Source organism: Lates calcarifer, unplaced genomic scaffold, assembly GCF_001640805.2.
Source record: "Lates calcarifer isolate ASB-BC8 unplaced genomic scaffold, TLL_Latcal_v3 _unitig_1428_quiver_1426, whole genome shotgun sequence".
Taxonomy (NCBI): domain Eukaryota; kingdom Metazoa; phylum Chordata; class Actinopteri; family Centropomidae; genus Lates; species Lates calcarifer.
Window position 1 is genome coordinate 15,116 of NW_026115510.1, and position 15,986 is coordinate 31,101.

The following is a 15,986-nucleotide window of genomic DNA, read 5'->3' on the forward strand; positions in this document are numbered from 1 at the left end:
ATGGCCCCGTTGGGCCCACGCAACTCGTTGCTCGGGCCCTAATAATAATAATAATAATAATAATAAACAGACCGAAAACAAGAGGGTCCTTGCAACTCGTTGCATGGCCCCGTTGGGCCCACGCAACTCGTTGCTCGGGCCCTAATAATAATAATAATAATAATAATAAACAGACCGAAAACAAGAGGGTCCTTGCAACTCGTTGCATGGCCCCGTTGGGCCCACGCAACTCGTTGCTCGGGCCCTAATAAGGCAGTTTATCATTCAAACAGGCTGACGATAACAGGCTCCTGATGATAATTAACATGTTCTTCAGGCTGAGGTCTGGCCTAATGACAGACTGTGGCTGCTTCAGGTAGGCACTCCTCATAAACCTGACCAAATTCCCTGTCAAGTCAATATGACCTCTACAAAAGTAATATGACAAATGGAATGCCACGGGGTCATTTCCTTATGTTTCCACAAAAAACGCTGGATGTTTACGAAGACACAGAGGCCTGCAGAGACGAGTATTTATTTTCTTGACAATTCTGCAGAGAGTACTCTGGCCCTTCTCCTCCGTGCCTCTCACTCAACAGCCATCCATTTGTACGCCACAGGGTTTATTTATACATCACAAACCTTCATCAAGGCTAATTTGATGGGGGTAAAGAAAAGGGGGAAAAGATACACAAAAATTCTTATGAAAACGCAGCTGCTGCAAGGGGCAGATTTTGTCTAAATAAAAAAAAAGTAGTATCTTGGAATAATATACAATGCCGCAAGGAGGGAGGGGTCGCAAGGAAGGTCATCCCCATAAATACACAGCAAAGACTTTGGTCACATGCATAGTGGCAGGACATGACAAAATACAATAATGTGACTGTTCAAGTATTCCCTGTATTTACATCAGTGCAGAAATGGAGCAGATAAAAACTTGCGTTAACAATAGCAAATGACAAAGCACAGAAACGACAAAGGAAATAACATTTAGTGTTTTGAGAAACGCCAGCGTTTTAAAAAATGAATTGCAGCGGCTGAAATTTCAAACCTGTCATACCACATAGAATGAGGAAGCTCAATATTTACATTTTTGTCCCTGCGTGTTTTACCGTGATTACAAGAAGAAGGGAAAAAAACGACTCTATTAAGCTGACCTCTCCACCCTTTCATGTCAGGAAGGAAGTCATTATAGTTCTTTATACAGCTGACGAGGCAAGGCCAGTGGAGGGGTAGACTGAACTGGTCCTATGTGCAGACATACCTGCTCTAAGCTGCCCCTGCAGACCATACAGGATACCATGAAATGAGGTTTGGAACCTCTGAAAACTGAGAAGGCTGAATTAAGAAAATTAGGATAAACTCTACGAGGCTGCGCTTGTGTTACACAAAGAGCTTTTGCCTGTGTGTGTGTGTCTGCATCTGTGTGTATTTGGCTGGACCTGCATTATCTCTTGAGATCATTTCTTTTTATAAGAAGTGCTGAGGCGAGTAGAGATATGTAAAAACTCACATGTGTAAAACGAGTTAAATGGCTGGCCGACAAATTCCTGTCAAACTATTTCAGTTTACTGGTGGCTGAGCTGAGACAACGTCAGGTGTGAGTTATGGGCGATGATGTCTGAGGCCGCAGTTTAGGAGGGGATAGATCAGGGGCCTTTGTGCATGAGTGACACTTCAAAACAGTGCATCTATTAGAGTCAGGGTGGTCAGCGAGGGAAGGGACCGGGAGGGTATGCTTCAGTGGAGAGGACCACCCAAAGCAGACAGTGCACACCACCTCACACCATAGAGTACAGACCAAACTGTAAATTTCACACTGATTCACACTCCAAATAATGATGAAGGAGCAGTGCTCTCTCTGGCTAATAAATAAGCCGACAGAGGGGAATGCACGAAAAACGGCAGTAATGCGTCACCTCGAAAAAGCAGATCTATCACGTCTCAAAGAAAACAGGAGAGGGAAGATCTTACTAGAACTCCTGACCCACATGTGCACTGAAGTTTTAGTGAAAGATCTTTAAAGACAAAATATGGCAAACCTGAAAATATCAATGCTTGAAAAACAGATTGTGCAGTGTCTGTTTTCTGCAGTAACCTAAGTCTACATGGTCTGCAAGAGTTCACTAAAAGTTAGTTCCCAAGATGGCAGATATCCTCAAACTGCACACAGCACAAAGAAGTCTGTAATAAAAAACATTAAGCATACCTTAGATATTGAGCAACTTCAGAAAACAAGCTCATTTTACTCCAGACATCTTGATGTGTGTATCGGTTGTGTGTGGTCTGTTAGAGGCCATACTTGCTTGTCTGATTATCAGCCCTTCAGCTTCACTGAAGGGGAACATTTTTGTGGTTTCGAGGCGGCGCAATTACACCTCTCCACTCCATTTGTTTATATCTTTCTTTTGATAATAACCAGTGTTGCACTGGGCATTTCACTATGATCAAAATGCTTACCCTGGGAAGCAAACTTTCCAGAGAGAACGGCTGGTAGAACTGATGAGTGGAACAACTCATTGACTCTTGAGTCAACCAGGCTGATACTGCCCTCTAGTGGAGATGGAAAATAACTACTGCTAAAACAGTACAGACCTGCTCTTTAGATTTGGGGGAGGATGGCGACAGTTCATAGTCTTTCTTGGTCTCAAGGATCTTTTTCACAAGGCCACCTACAGTGAGAGAAACAGTGAGTGGAGAAGTGAAAGATTTATTTGCTCAAACCACCAGGTGGGAGAGAAATCAGAAGGCATTATTGCTGCTTTCGAAATAAGTGGGGAACCAAAAAGAAAAGTGATTGTACCGTGTTTCTCTTCACTGTCAAGTCCCTGTGCAGGATCCTGTGATAGAAAAAAAAGGTCAATACCTATCCCACACTTATGTTTCTCCATGGTATTTGAACAACTTACTGTTCAAGCCACTTACCACCTCCATCTCAGGAGCATCTGGGGGTGGAGGGACAGCCTCCTCCACAAGGAACTGCTCATCTTCATCCTCCTCATCCTCAGACAGCTTCTTCCCATCCATGATGACAGGTGCTGAGGGCTTGGCACTTGACAGTCTGGAAGACAGACAAAGAGCCTGACTCATTTCTAACTGAAAACTTTTATGGTATGTACTGTATGGGAGACATATGCCATCTTGTGGACACTTGGATCAGATGTAACTGCTGGTTGGCTGGTTAGACTTGCTCCACTCGCTCCAATAACAATATCCTCATCCAGTGAGTTTTCTCCATTTGGTTTAATAATCTAAATGACCAATAAATATTGACAAAGAAAAGGAGGTGTTTGTCCTGCCCAGTACAAGTCAGATTTATGTCATGTGTGTTATGTATGTTGAAGTCACCTCTCTGAGTTCACATCAGTGTAACTCTCCTGCCTCTTGACTCGAGGAGGCGCTGGGCGAGCACTGCTGGGTCGGGCAAATCGTCTGTTGCTGTAGGATTAAAAGATTGCACTTATTACTGAAATAAGCTGTTAGACTAACAACGTTAAAACTAAATATGTTCACATTTATACGAGTAATTTGTGTTTAGTTTCACAAGCTACGTTATTATTCCTTGACTTCTTTTTACGAGAATAATTCTCTGTTAACAGCTCTGTGACGTTTTGCCAAATGTCGTCTTTGTGACAGCTACACTGAGTCAAACTGTTGCTTGGAACAATAAACATTCACAGTATTAATAACAGTAAAGCTGCTGTAACACAGCTGCCCAACCAATTTTAGCCGATTAGTCAGTTAAAGAACAGAACACTCACAATTATCCAAATTAAGCCAATTATTCAACTGTATAATCCACTGGAACTGATCCTGGATTGGTTTCAGAGGCAAAACGAAAACAATTTAAAATAAATAAATAAAGTAATATAAGAGAATATGATGCAATAACAGTCAAATAGAACCTCTAAAATGACTTCATTACTATAATTAGTTGGCTCAACATTGCCCAGACACAGTCTCATCAAAACAGCCTGAGCTTCATAAATGTAATGTTCATTTTATGACAATTGTGCAGTACTGCATTATACTGAATACAGCTGAGGTACTGGTCACAGCATGTACATGTATGTATACATGTTTGACAGAAAAATAAGAGTCGATTAAGTAGTTGAAGAGAGCGATGGAGGATTATGATATTTAATGAAAGTGGTGTTTTTTTGTTAGTTCGATTTGTATCCTGTACAGTACTGATTCCTGTCTCTGTCTCCTGCCACTCGCCATGTGGCCACCACATGTCCTCCGACTTCCCTCCCCATCCCAATCACCTGTCTTCTACTCTCTATTACCAGACCTTTCTTTCCTACCTACACACTAGTCTGTTCCCTGGTTGTCAAGTTCCTTGTGGACTGCTGTCTAGTCATCCTGCCAGTTATCTGTTCTTTGTTCCTGTTACCTGAACCCACCCAGCTACAAGTTTTCTTGCAAGTCTGCAGTTGGGTCCTCCCTACCTTTGCTCCATACGCCAACTGTGACAACCTCAGGGAAGTGTTTGCAAAGTGAGTGAAGCTGTTGACTGTACCGACCTGGAAGCCACGTCAGATGGACCTGAGGAGCCTGCAGCGTCTCCATTTTCCTGAGGGACAGGTTTCTGGGCTGACTGAGCATCTCCATCTGTGAAAGGACAACAACTTGTATCTGAATTCTTTCATATGCTTTAAAAAGTTACTTGATACCTCCTGAAAATGCCTTGCCTCTACTGAACTTCAGTGACTCACCTCCACACCTGAACGCAGTGATGTACAGCTGTACTTCAGGATCAAGTGAAATGATGCTGGGTGTGGTTACAGGTTCAACAGGGAACGTTTCTGACCACACCAGAGGTGAAGCAGGTTTGGAGCTTTTTAGCCTGGCGTTAAGTTACACTATAAGATCTGAGCAGATATGCTGTTTCATTGTCCGCTGAATTATTAAATAACCTAAAAAACAGAACTCATACTGTGTCCCTTTTTTTTTAGAATAAACCTCCAGCTGTTATTAGGGAAGTCAGCCAGTTGTACTGCTGCTCTCTGTTGTGCTGCGAGCCTGAAGTCTGACCCTGACCTGCTCTTGTTTTCTGTTTGTGCACTTTGTTGTGAACCTGCTGGTGTCATCTCTTGCTTGCAAAAACAGACAGACTTTGCTCTCTTTTCTCCTGGATTTAGAATGATGTGAAGACTGACTACAGCAGTAGAGTTTATCCCTTTTGGACTTCACTGAACTTTTCTGGAATTTCTAAAAACCCTTACAACTTTCTGTTTATTTATGCAAATGTCTTTTTCCCATGTATGGTTCCTCATCTACTGCACACCCAGACAGTTTGGGCTGGGTTGGGAACTGTTGCTACTGCCTGTAAAGACCATTGAGACACTATCTGATATTGGGCTTTACAAATAAACTTGACTGACTTGCTCATATGCTTTACCAAAGAATATCGTTGCCCTTAATCACTGGGTGAGTCACTTGATCACTCACTCCCTCTCTGACTCAGTGTGGAGCCTGAACCCAATGGAGCATTCTGACATTTTGGGGAGAAGGCATTTCTGTGCTGCTTTACCCTGAGCCAGATTAGCAGATAAATTCATTTTAAGCCTTGTGCTTTCAGTATGGAGGTGGTTAACATAGCTGCCAGGGTTTCTTTCAGGATTTTACATTGAAAGTCATCATCAAATGTATGGGTTATTTGATGTATGTAGGGGAGTGATCAATATCACTAGTCTCTCAGTTATTGCAGCTTAACATGGCAATCCTCAATATGCATCTTGGATCAAGTGCAGCAAATCCCCTTTCATGTTTATCCCATTTCCACTGGAAAAATCCTTGTGTGAATGTTTAAAACCTTTATATGCTCCTCTTTGTGTGTAGCTGCGTAAGAGAGCCAGAGGACACTTACCTCCCTCACTGTCAGATTCATCTGTTGAGCAAAAGACAAGGCATTGTTGGTGTCCTTTCTGATATAACTATGAAAATAATTACAGTGCTCAGTTATTATTCTCATGTGACATTCTAAGTGTAGACTCTGAAGAACAGATGAAGAGGCTGTGTATCTTTGCAATTTTTAGCAAACTGTGTTTGTGGAAAACCTTTCCTCAATGTCAGTTCTATGAGGCTTATATTGCCTCTGCCAACAGAGATCATGATGAGTCACTCCTACCTCCCACTAAAGAAACTAGTCAGTGATTTTATTAGACAAGTGGAAAGCAAACAGAAAGCAGTCAACTATAAAATCAGTTTGGATGCACTAAAAAGCCCGTCTGTCAATGATTAAAGTACAGTTAGTAACATTACATTAGACATCTGTAGTAACTAAGTGAGATGTCCCTCATTGGAACAGGTGTTTAAAATAGGGTGCTGGGGGAAGGATGACTTTGGGCCGTTACCTTGACCTCCAATTTTAGGTCTCCGCCTCTGCCCTTTGGCAGATGAAGGCCGAGGTATTCTAGCTGGACTGTCAGTCTGTAAGAGGAGGAAAGAGAAGAAAGATACAGCTTTAGGATAATAAGCACTGAAGGCAACACGTCACTCACTAATGATTAGGATAGTGTGGAAAAGCCTAATAATTTAGTAGCATGTAGCATTAGTCTAGAACAGCAAACAAGCAAGAGCAGTTTCCTTTTGGAAAAGCAAAACGACAGAATGAGCTTTGGAAGCTTCAATAACAGAAATGTAACAGCAGTAAAATAAAGCCAGAAATTGAGCTATAAATTGTAATATAACTGCGCTTTGTAACCAACTCCTCCTCATGATTGGCGGTTTTATGTTTAACTGAACACTCAAACCATTCTACATATTTCCAAACCAACATTTCATCTTTGAAATGGCTTTCTAACATCTGAACAAGCAAGTTAGTGAACTCAGTTGTTTTACAGCTGACGTATGGAGCTAAAACATACAGCATGCCTCGTGTCATTAATAAGTCTGACAGCAAACAGGCCAGATGTAGGTTTAGCATTTCACATGTGATCCACAGCGAACAGTTGCATGGCTCACACACAGGGAATTCCCTCATGGCAGCAGTACAGATGTAAAATGCATGGTTAAAAGCAGAGTGCGTATCATTTTACAAACTAAAGCCAGAGGCATGCAAGTTGCTCGTGAATGGCGACAGCTTCAAAGACAATTGCAAAAATTCATATTGGATTGTTATGGCACTAAGTGATGCATCGTTTTCTGAAATAAAAAAGTGTTTTTTAGCCATTAAATAAGGGACACTAAGTTCTTACCTGGTTTTCAACTGCTTCTGCAGGCTGCACACAGCAAAGAACACAGCATTATGCCACGTCACATTTATCAATTACACAAATTACAAATAGAAGGCAGCAAGACCTGACATGTCTTATGCACTATAGCCCATATAAGCAGTAAACCAAGCAGCCAGCCACCCAAAGGCAATCTAACACTAAAATTTCTGCTATATACAGGTCTCATTCTCTACTCTCTGCAAGGTTGAATACCTCTTCAGTTGAATTTGGTTCCTTGGAAGAATGAGAGGCACATCAGAAAAAAATCAGATTTTTAAAAAAATAAAACCTGCATAAGATGTGTTAAATTTTTAAAATATGTGAACAGACAAAACGAGCATCTAACTATGTTTCTTTAAAACTCTCTGTGACAGATGTAATATTAGGTCTAAATGTAAAAGTGTGCACTTTAGACTAAAGAAGAGAACTTACAGCTGGCACAGGTTTGGCTGTTTTGCTGGGCTCGTCAGGGCTGGAGGTTTGCTGTGGTTCCTCTGATACTCTGGCCTGAGCACAAACATACACATTAAATGTAAACACTGGCGTTTGTTGCAAACATGTAAGATGTGTGTGGGCTGAAGAGACACACCTTGCTATTGCCATTCTCTACAGTTTTGTTCCTCTCTTCCCCCTCTTTGTGTCGCTCTCTCTCCTTCTCCCGCTCTTTGTCTCTGTCTCTTCGTTTGTCCTTGTCTCTTTCCCGGTCTCTGTGCGAATCTCTCTCTCTTGTCTTTTCCCGGTCTTTATCCTTCTCTTTGTCTTTTTCCCTTTCTCTATCTCTCTCTCTGTCCTTCTCCTTGTCTCTGTCTTTAACTCGTCCTTTATCTCTATCCTTGTCTCGCTCCCGATCTCGGCTCTTGTCTTTGTCGCGGTCTTTGCCACGGTCCTGTTCACTGCGGTGGTGCTTGTCAGAGCGTTCCCTGTCCCGGTGGTGCTCTTTCTCCCCATCTCTATGGCGACTCTCCTGCTCTTTGGGCTGGTCTGGGTCCTTCTGGTCCCGGCTCCCGCTGCGCTCTGTAATTTTCTTCTTCTCCTGGAACAGTTCAAAACAAAACAAAGCGTGAGGATTTACTTTTAGCCAAAGACATATGCTGGGAAACTCACCATTCATCAAGGCTAACACAGAAAATACATTTCACACCAGATGAGGGATTTAGCAGTGGGGAACATTTAAAATTCCACACTTTGAGAGGGGCTGAGGACTCTCACCTCTCTATCCAGGTGACGCTCACGTCCTCTATTCTCCTTGTCCTGGGACCTGGAGGTGCTGGCCTTGGTCTTCATGTCCACCTTTTCTCCTGCAAGTACTCGCTTCACTGCATCATCACTGGGCATCTACAGATTAATTTTAGGAGAGCCACTCAATTTTATGCAGCAACACTGTTAATGAATAATATTTACTCTTGTTCCCTCTATAAAACGTCCTTAAGCAAAATGCTAAAACTGGTCCATGGAGAGGGCAAACAAAAAGGTTCAAAAGTGCATCACAAAACGGCCCTACAGCAGTTAGGTAAGAAGTATTATTACCAGTGTTAAGTGTTCCCCAGAGGAGAAATACTACTTTCAGAACAAGTGCACATTAAAGACACTCTCATGTTTTCGTTAAGTTCTCAATTCCTTTGTATCATACAAGTTAAAAACACCATCTCTATTACAGTTGTAACCAGATGGCTTCAACGCCGCAGTGATGTTGCATAAAATCTGAGAGGAAGACATTTAAAGTGCTAAGAATCGTCTACATGACATGATATCAAAATACAGCTATCCCCCAGGCACCAGCTCATCTGTTTACACTCCATCTCCAGGGTGCAATTAAAATATTTCAAAGTTCCCCCTGAGGCAGCTGAACAGTTTTCTCAAGAGTCTAATATTTTAATGTGAAAAATAACACACACTTAATTTTCCTTTTTACGTGGTGCCATATATTTGTGTCTCCAGCATAACATAGATAAAATTGTCAATGAATGAATTTGAAAAATTGGAGGATTGGAATGTTAGTGTTTTAAACTTCACAGTCAGCTTTTCAGTGTGTGTGTTTAATCTTCTGAGAAGACAGACCTTGTTGAGGCAGCACTTGGCGATGACCTGCAGGAGCTCATTGGTTTTCTCAGGCTCATGGCCAGCCACAATGCGTGCTGGCTTTGCTGCCAGGGGCTCACCACTCACCAGCATCACGACATCTATGGCTTTCTGGAGGAAGGCTATCTTAGAATCCTTATCCTAGAAAGATAAAAGACGTTTTGATAACCAAGAGAGTGCACAATATGGTTGTTAAAGTAAAAGGACTCCACTGGGAGTTATTTTCCAACACACTTAAGAATGATTAAGCCCCTGAGATATGCATATCCCTGCAGAGTTCAACACAAGCCACATAATAACATGCTACAGTTCTACATACCATGAATAGTTGTGCATAGTTGCAAAGTTGCAAACTCGGTCCAACTTTTTTCAATCTGTCCTTACACTTTTTCACTATAATTAGCCCAATAATCACAATTTATGTGCACCATTTAACTCTAATTCCTCTCTACATGTATTCAAGTAAGCCTTGCTTCATTTTGTATTGTCAGCTACCCTGTACTGCACAGTTTTTAATGGCGTACGGTAAAGCCAAAGATTATTTTTCCACAGTACGGACAATAAAGTTCCTTACATTAATATTAACATTAACATTCTAGTAGGCATGTAAAAAGAACAGACACTATTCCAGACAAATGACCCGATTAAGCAGAGCTTCTAGTCTATCAGGCCGCTACATCTGAGAAGCCTGCCAACTGTGTAACATAAGTACTTGTAGTTTGTGCAGCCACCTGGCTATAACATCACAATAGGCAAGGCTGCAGAGGCTTTCCAGGCAATTAATACATCACATAATTTACACAAGAAGTTTTTTGAAACTTTTCAGAAAACTTCAGATGATAGATGAAAAGAATTCTATTATTGTGGAGGCACATCAATGTGATCTTTAAAAATATGAGAATTGTGAGTACATTATGAGAATTACATTCAAATAGTGACGGACACACAGTGTTAACCTGGTTGATAATTTAGCTAAAACTAAGTGTTAAGTTTAAGTATTGACTGAAAAATTCCTCATCTAGTTCATAAAGCACTACATAGTCTGGCACAGAAATATGTGTCAGACATACTGTACTTTTGGTGAAGCCTTTTTGAAGTGCATGGCGAAAACTTTTGGTGAGTCCATTTAGCTCTTGTAACATGCCAAATGATCTGGAAGAAGGTTTCGGTAGAATATTTAATTAGAATTAATTGGCCTTCAAGTTGTAAGTCACTTAGTTCTGAGCACTAACATATATCTGAGCGTTTTCTCCTAGCCTAGCACCTTCCAGTCCAGTATTAATTTGAGGTGAGCTGTCAAACAGCAGACTTGAGTTCTGACACCTTGACAGGCCCTCTTAGTCATGTCCTGCCAGATCCTCTCACTCAGAGTGTGTTACACAGGCAGCGTGTAGGGTTACCTCCACACCCAGACACCCTTCAGACTGTCCCATGTAACACACAGGTGATCTTCTACGCAAGTAATACTGCTGCTTAGGACATTAATATATATTCTGTACAAAAGAAAGTGCATAATCAGACAAATTAACACAAGAAGAACACTACTGACCTAAGAATACTGATATCAGGAGGCTAGAGGTTAGAAAAACAATCAAACAGAAAATAATAGCCAGAGAGTCTAGCCAGGTGGACTGAGTGTAGTCAACTTACCTTAACATTATCTGACTTCATTTCATTCTCTCCATATAGCCCTTTCATAAACCCAGTGGTCCTGATGACCTGAGAGTGGGGGAAATAAAGGTGTAATTATTACATAATCTGCAGTATCAACCATTTCATCCACTGTGTGGAGATCTTTTCTATCATTATCTACTTAAAGCCTAAAATACTATATATAAATACTATAAACCACCATTAAGCAGTTTTGTACCCAATTCCAGAATATATTTATATGAGTCCCAGTATGTAGCCCCAGGGATTTTCTAATGTACGCTAATTTGATAAAAATCAAAATAGTACATTTCTTCTATAACTAGTCAAAATTCAGTTGTTGGATAGACCAATCCTAAAGTCAAACGCATTTCTAATCAGAGGAAAGGAGTCACACATGTCGACACGCTTCCCTTTATCAAATATACATGAACCTACGGTGAAATATGAGGCTGCCCAACAGGTGGAGAGTGAGAATGAGACCTCACTTCTGTTTAGAAAAGTGAAACAGATTTTTACTCTGCTTTACATTTAAGGTCAAAGGATTCTGTTGTGTGTAACAATGTAACAAAGAAGAAAAAGAAAATGTGGTTTTGTGAGTTATCCAGAGACTGCTTGTAAGTAGTAGGTGGTAGCTGACCCCGGTGTGTACCTGACCTCTTCACCTGAGAGTAACAGCTGCTAAACCAATCCCAACTGCATGGGCAAGAGACATTTTACTGCAGACTTCATCACCAAGCTTCAGGTGTATCTGTAATTTACTCATACACGCATATGTACCTTAACTTATTTTGCAGCTTTGGGACAGCTCTGAGGAGCACAATCTGAATCAAGGAACGGCAACAACGTTTTGTACATTTACAGCAACTAAATAAATCAAAACATAACGTAGCTAACCCTCTATTTCCCCTCTTATCGAACAGCACAGCTGCGATAAGCTGCTCAGCATCCCTGATCTCAACGTGACGGGTTCTGAGAGGCAGACACATTTAGGCCAACGTAGGATTCACAATCGTTTCACCCCGGTTAGCTAACCGCAATGGACAAAAATTGGTTTGTTGATCCCTGTGCGGGCTCAGGTCGTGCCTAGCAACTAGACGACGCTGTTGACATGGCTAGCTAACTAGCTAACCTGCAGTATTAACAACTTACTACTGTATTACTGGTGAACGTTAGCAATTCTTCGGTCGATGATTGACCTTAATGACTCGGCCAACCTTATTCGTGATACGACAGATAATATGATAGCTATGGAGGCAGTAACGGATCAACGAAGTTAATGTTACTTAACTTAGTTGGTTAGCTTAGTTCATGCTAACGGTGGTGTATTAGCTAGCCAACTGGCTCACTTATGTGTGTTTTAAATGACACTCGCACCGTTGGAATTATACTTATTTTATACACGAGGACTAAATATGCTTTTAGTTAAACAAATGTAAGCTTGCTAACCTAACGTAGCATTAGCAGATAAGTCTCACCTCACTGAAGATGTCGTGGAGGTATCGAAACGGGGGCTTGCTAAGCAGTTTCTCCGTGAGAGGCGGTTTCTTTATCACTTTGCCCAGCGTGTCCTGGGTCTTTTTGACCACTGCCGCATTCATGACAGCAGAAGAAAGTAAAGCGAAGTAATTTTAGCGCAGAGCCGACAACAGAAAAGTAATCCGGAGTGAAAAAAACTGGTTGGCTCTGGCGCCTGGTTGCTATGTCAATATTCTGCAATCCCACAGTGCATCATTGCCGAGGACTGCGCCTGCGCCGAGGGTTTACCGTTGCTAAGCGCTACCTGTGTCCATAGCAACAGCTAACAATCTGCAACAAAACTGTGGTAGGGTACTGATAGATAGATAGATAGATAGATAGATAGATAGATAGATAGATAGATAGATAGATAGATAGATAGATAGATAGACAGACAGTAAACACAGTCTGTGCCATATTATTACACAAAAACACTCGAAAATAAAAGCCCATGTATGCTGATATACTGATATACCATAAATATGTATGTGTATATATGCAGCATATAGGCAGTTTAGTTTCAGTACTATATAACCAGAGTCATAAGAACTTTCTGCAACAGATGATAATGTGAATTTAAATGATAAGCGACGGCCTTCCACATCAGCGTTATGATTTTTTTTAAATATTATTTTTCACCAACTGTGAGACCCCGGCTGAAAGTGCATATTTGACAATAGCCAACTTGTCATCAACCAGTCTGTATGATTCTGTACCTGCAGGTGTTACAGCATTTCCACTATGTGTGTGTGTGTGTGTCTCAATGGGGGATCAACCTTCTTTATTTATAGCACACTACTTTGATATACCTGTTTGGTGAGTTCAGTTGAGAGAGGCATCTGACAAAAGGGAAGTGTATCAGAGTGCGAGTGCAGATTGCTTGTTGCTTCTTGCTGTCAAGGTAAGACACTTATTATATGCAAGTGAACGAAATACCTGATTTATGAAATATCTTTTGTATTAAAAAATGATATAATAATGTTTTTTTTAATAATAGCTAATTACCTAATTGCAAAAGCTTGCTACAGAAAATGCTGTGTATGATTAGGGGTTCCAGAGATTTTAAGTGATTGAAGTGACTGCTGTTTCATACTTTTTGACACTGATGCTTTTTATAGTTATAGTAATGGTATGCTGATATATTATGTATTATATCAGTTGTTAACAAGACAATTTAATTAAGACAACTGCATTTTTATTTTCACTGAGTGATTAACATGTCTAGAATTCCAGCATCTTCTAAAATGAATATTATAACGTGATAGCAGCTTAATGATAATGCAGGTTTTATATGAAGACAATCTGTCTTTTTAACTGCCTGTTTGACGTCGCTACCACATGTACAGTCATTTGTATCCCAGTCTTGTTGAACGTGTTTGGTGAGTCAGCTTCACAAGAGGAAAATATGATCGTGAGACCATCTGTCCAGTCTGCTGTTAGCAAGCCGAGGGTCAAAAATCCAAATGCCTCTCAAACAAACATGTCACTGAATTTCACCTCTTTCTAATCTCCCTGCCAACTGTCACTGCAGTTCTCTCAGAGGACAGGAAGTGATGCTTCGCTGGGTCTTGCTTGCTTTGTTGTTTTGGCATCTGTGCTGGTGCCGGGAGAACCTAAAAAAAAGAAAGTGAAGCCTCAGTCCCTGTCAAGAGGTGGGTGACGCTCCCTTTATTCAAGCATGCACAACTGCAGACTTGTTAGCAAACAAAATTCACAGCTGTCAGATTGATTTTTGCTTGAGGAGGGACTCAGTTAATATAATGAAGCCACAGAGCAGCGTTTCTTTTTTCCCCTGCAGGATGGGGGGATAACATTAGGCTGGGTGAAAAGTTATGAAGAAGGCCTGGCAAAGATGGCGAGTAGGTAAGACTGTGCACCTTGATAACAATCCTGAATGTTCTTTATTCTGTTTGGATGTGAGAATAGAATTTAAATAGGAAACTACAGGTCACATCCTTTAATTCCTTGTTATAACTGCAGCTTCAAGGCTGGGGTCTAACAGATGGCGTGCATATGAATTACTATCACCCGCAGAGAGGGCACAGAGCAGGGAGATATCACGTACAGCTACTGAAAATACTGCTGTCTAATTATGGATACATTTGAAGATTCATTGACAGATTTCTGAGCAACGTGAAAAGAAAAACATATGTTTCATGCATTTGTAAATAGCATACTATTCATATGCATTCTGTGTGCTGGGATGATCAGCTGGGTTATATTTTCATCCTAATTATCCCACTCATACGTCCATGAGGATGATCAGGTGGTTAAAACACAGCATAATGCAGAGCTGCGTCTGCGGAACACAGCTCCATTTCTGTCCCATAAAAGCAACTTATTATTCTTGTTTGATCATTATTCTTCAACATACACTGACTTCTCAGGGATTATATTGTGCAATACAGTATTCACACCTAACATTGTACATATTGTGCTGAGGAATGTGTTTACTTGTTTCTCTGTGGTTTTGTTCTCACAGTCAGAAGCCCCTGATGGTCATCCATCATCGAGACGAATGCCCGTACAGTCAAGGTACTGCAGTGACTCTGCTTTGTTAAAGATTTTGAATGTAAACGTACATCCTGCTCCTCTTACACATACCTGGGCTGGGTTTCATAAGAACGACGTGCGTACATTCCTCAATACCTGCCAAGCAGGAAATGAAATAGTTAAGAATCATATTCATAAATCACCCAGCTGGTTTCCTGAAAGTAAACTCACCAGCATTTCCTAACACATAAACAATAGATTGACCACCTACAGGGCAAAGACTTTAGACTTTTGCCAGGTTTCAGTTATATTTACACTCTTTACCTCTGAATGCCTGAACACACTGATCATTACTCAGCCTGGTTTACAGCTCAGCCAAACTATTTGAAGGAGATTTCAATCATTTAGCTTATTATATTGAGTAATCTGACAGGAAAACTAGACAGGGTTATTCTGTTGGTCTCACTTTTAAAACTCGTTCCTAACTTGCCCAGCCTCCCTCTGTGTCTGTTCTTTCCAATGTTAAGTGTTATAATGAAACTAAACAGAATTATTTCAACAGCACTGAAGAAGGCCTTTGCTGCTCAAAAGTCCGTTCAGAAAATGGCCAAAGAGGATTTCATCATGCTCAATGTGGTGGTAATTATAGATCTGTCTGTTTTCCACTGTAATACAGTAACCTATGTGAAATATGGAGACAGAAATTACACTCAAGGATAGAATAGAGTCCAGGTTGGTACACTTTATTTGTTCTAGTAACAGACAAACTTCTGAACATGATTTTATTCACAGGAAGAGACTATGGACCCGAACATGGCACCTGATGGCTACTATGTTCCTAGAATACTCTTTGTTGGTAAATATTGACATAATGAATCATTTAAAATGCTGTTAGTCAGGTGAAAATATTTATTTCCTCTGTAATCCTCTAAGTTTCAACCAGACTTGTTCAAATGGTAAAACTTACATCCTGCTTTCTCCTGTTTAAACTTTCTTTCTTTCCTCTTTCATCCGGTGTGCTCAACCTAAACAAGAGTAAACGTCAAA

General features: G+C 40.8%; 1 protein-coding gene across 2 annotated transcripts; it reads right to left on the reverse strand.

Moving 5' to 3' along the window:
- Window positions 1–283: 283 nt before the first annotated feature.
- LOC108888983 (TRAF3-interacting protein 1) lies at window positions 284–12,680 on the reverse strand. 2 transcript variants are annotated; one of them, XM_018685244.2, is made up of 14 exons: window positions 12,407–12,679; window positions 10,929–10,997; window positions 9,258–9,419; window positions 8,409–8,534; window positions 7,789–8,232; window positions 7,632–7,706; window positions 7,182–7,205; window positions 6,339–6,414; window positions 5,852–5,872; window positions 4,506–4,593; window positions 3,328–3,417; window positions 2,905–3,040; window positions 2,783–2,819; window positions 285–2,651 (listed from the first exon to the last, which is right to left on the reverse strand). In XM_018685244.2, exons 1-14 carry the CDS (start codon window positions 12,527–12,529, stop codon window positions 2,533–2,535), a joined length of 1,590 nt encoding a protein of 529 aa, XP_018540760.1. In that variant the 5' UTR covers window positions 12,530–12,679; the 3' UTR covers window positions 285–2,532. The 2 variants fall into 2 exon arrangements, with proteins under 2 accessions (XP_018540761.1, XP_018540760.1); XM_018685245.2 differs by lacking the exon at window positions 7,182–7,205 and having other exon boundaries at window positions 284–2,651; window positions 12,407–12,680.
- Window positions 12,681–15,986: the final 3,306 nt, after the last annotated feature.

Bases quoted from the DNA above. Each gene is read 5' to 3' on its own strand.
- LOC108888983 (XM_018685244.2), bottom strand. From the start codon at position 12,529: ATGAATGCGGCAGTGGTCAAAAAGACCCAGGACACGCTGGGCAAAGTG. The intron at 5,873-6,338 runs GTAACGGCCCAA...TTTGCTCAACAG, and splicing joins ACCTAAAATTGGAGGTCAAG to ATGAATCTGACAGTGAGGGA. The intron at 3,418-4,505 runs GTCGGTACAGTC...TTAATCCTACAG, and splicing joins CCATCTGACGTGGCTTCCAG to CAACAGACGATTTGCCCGAC.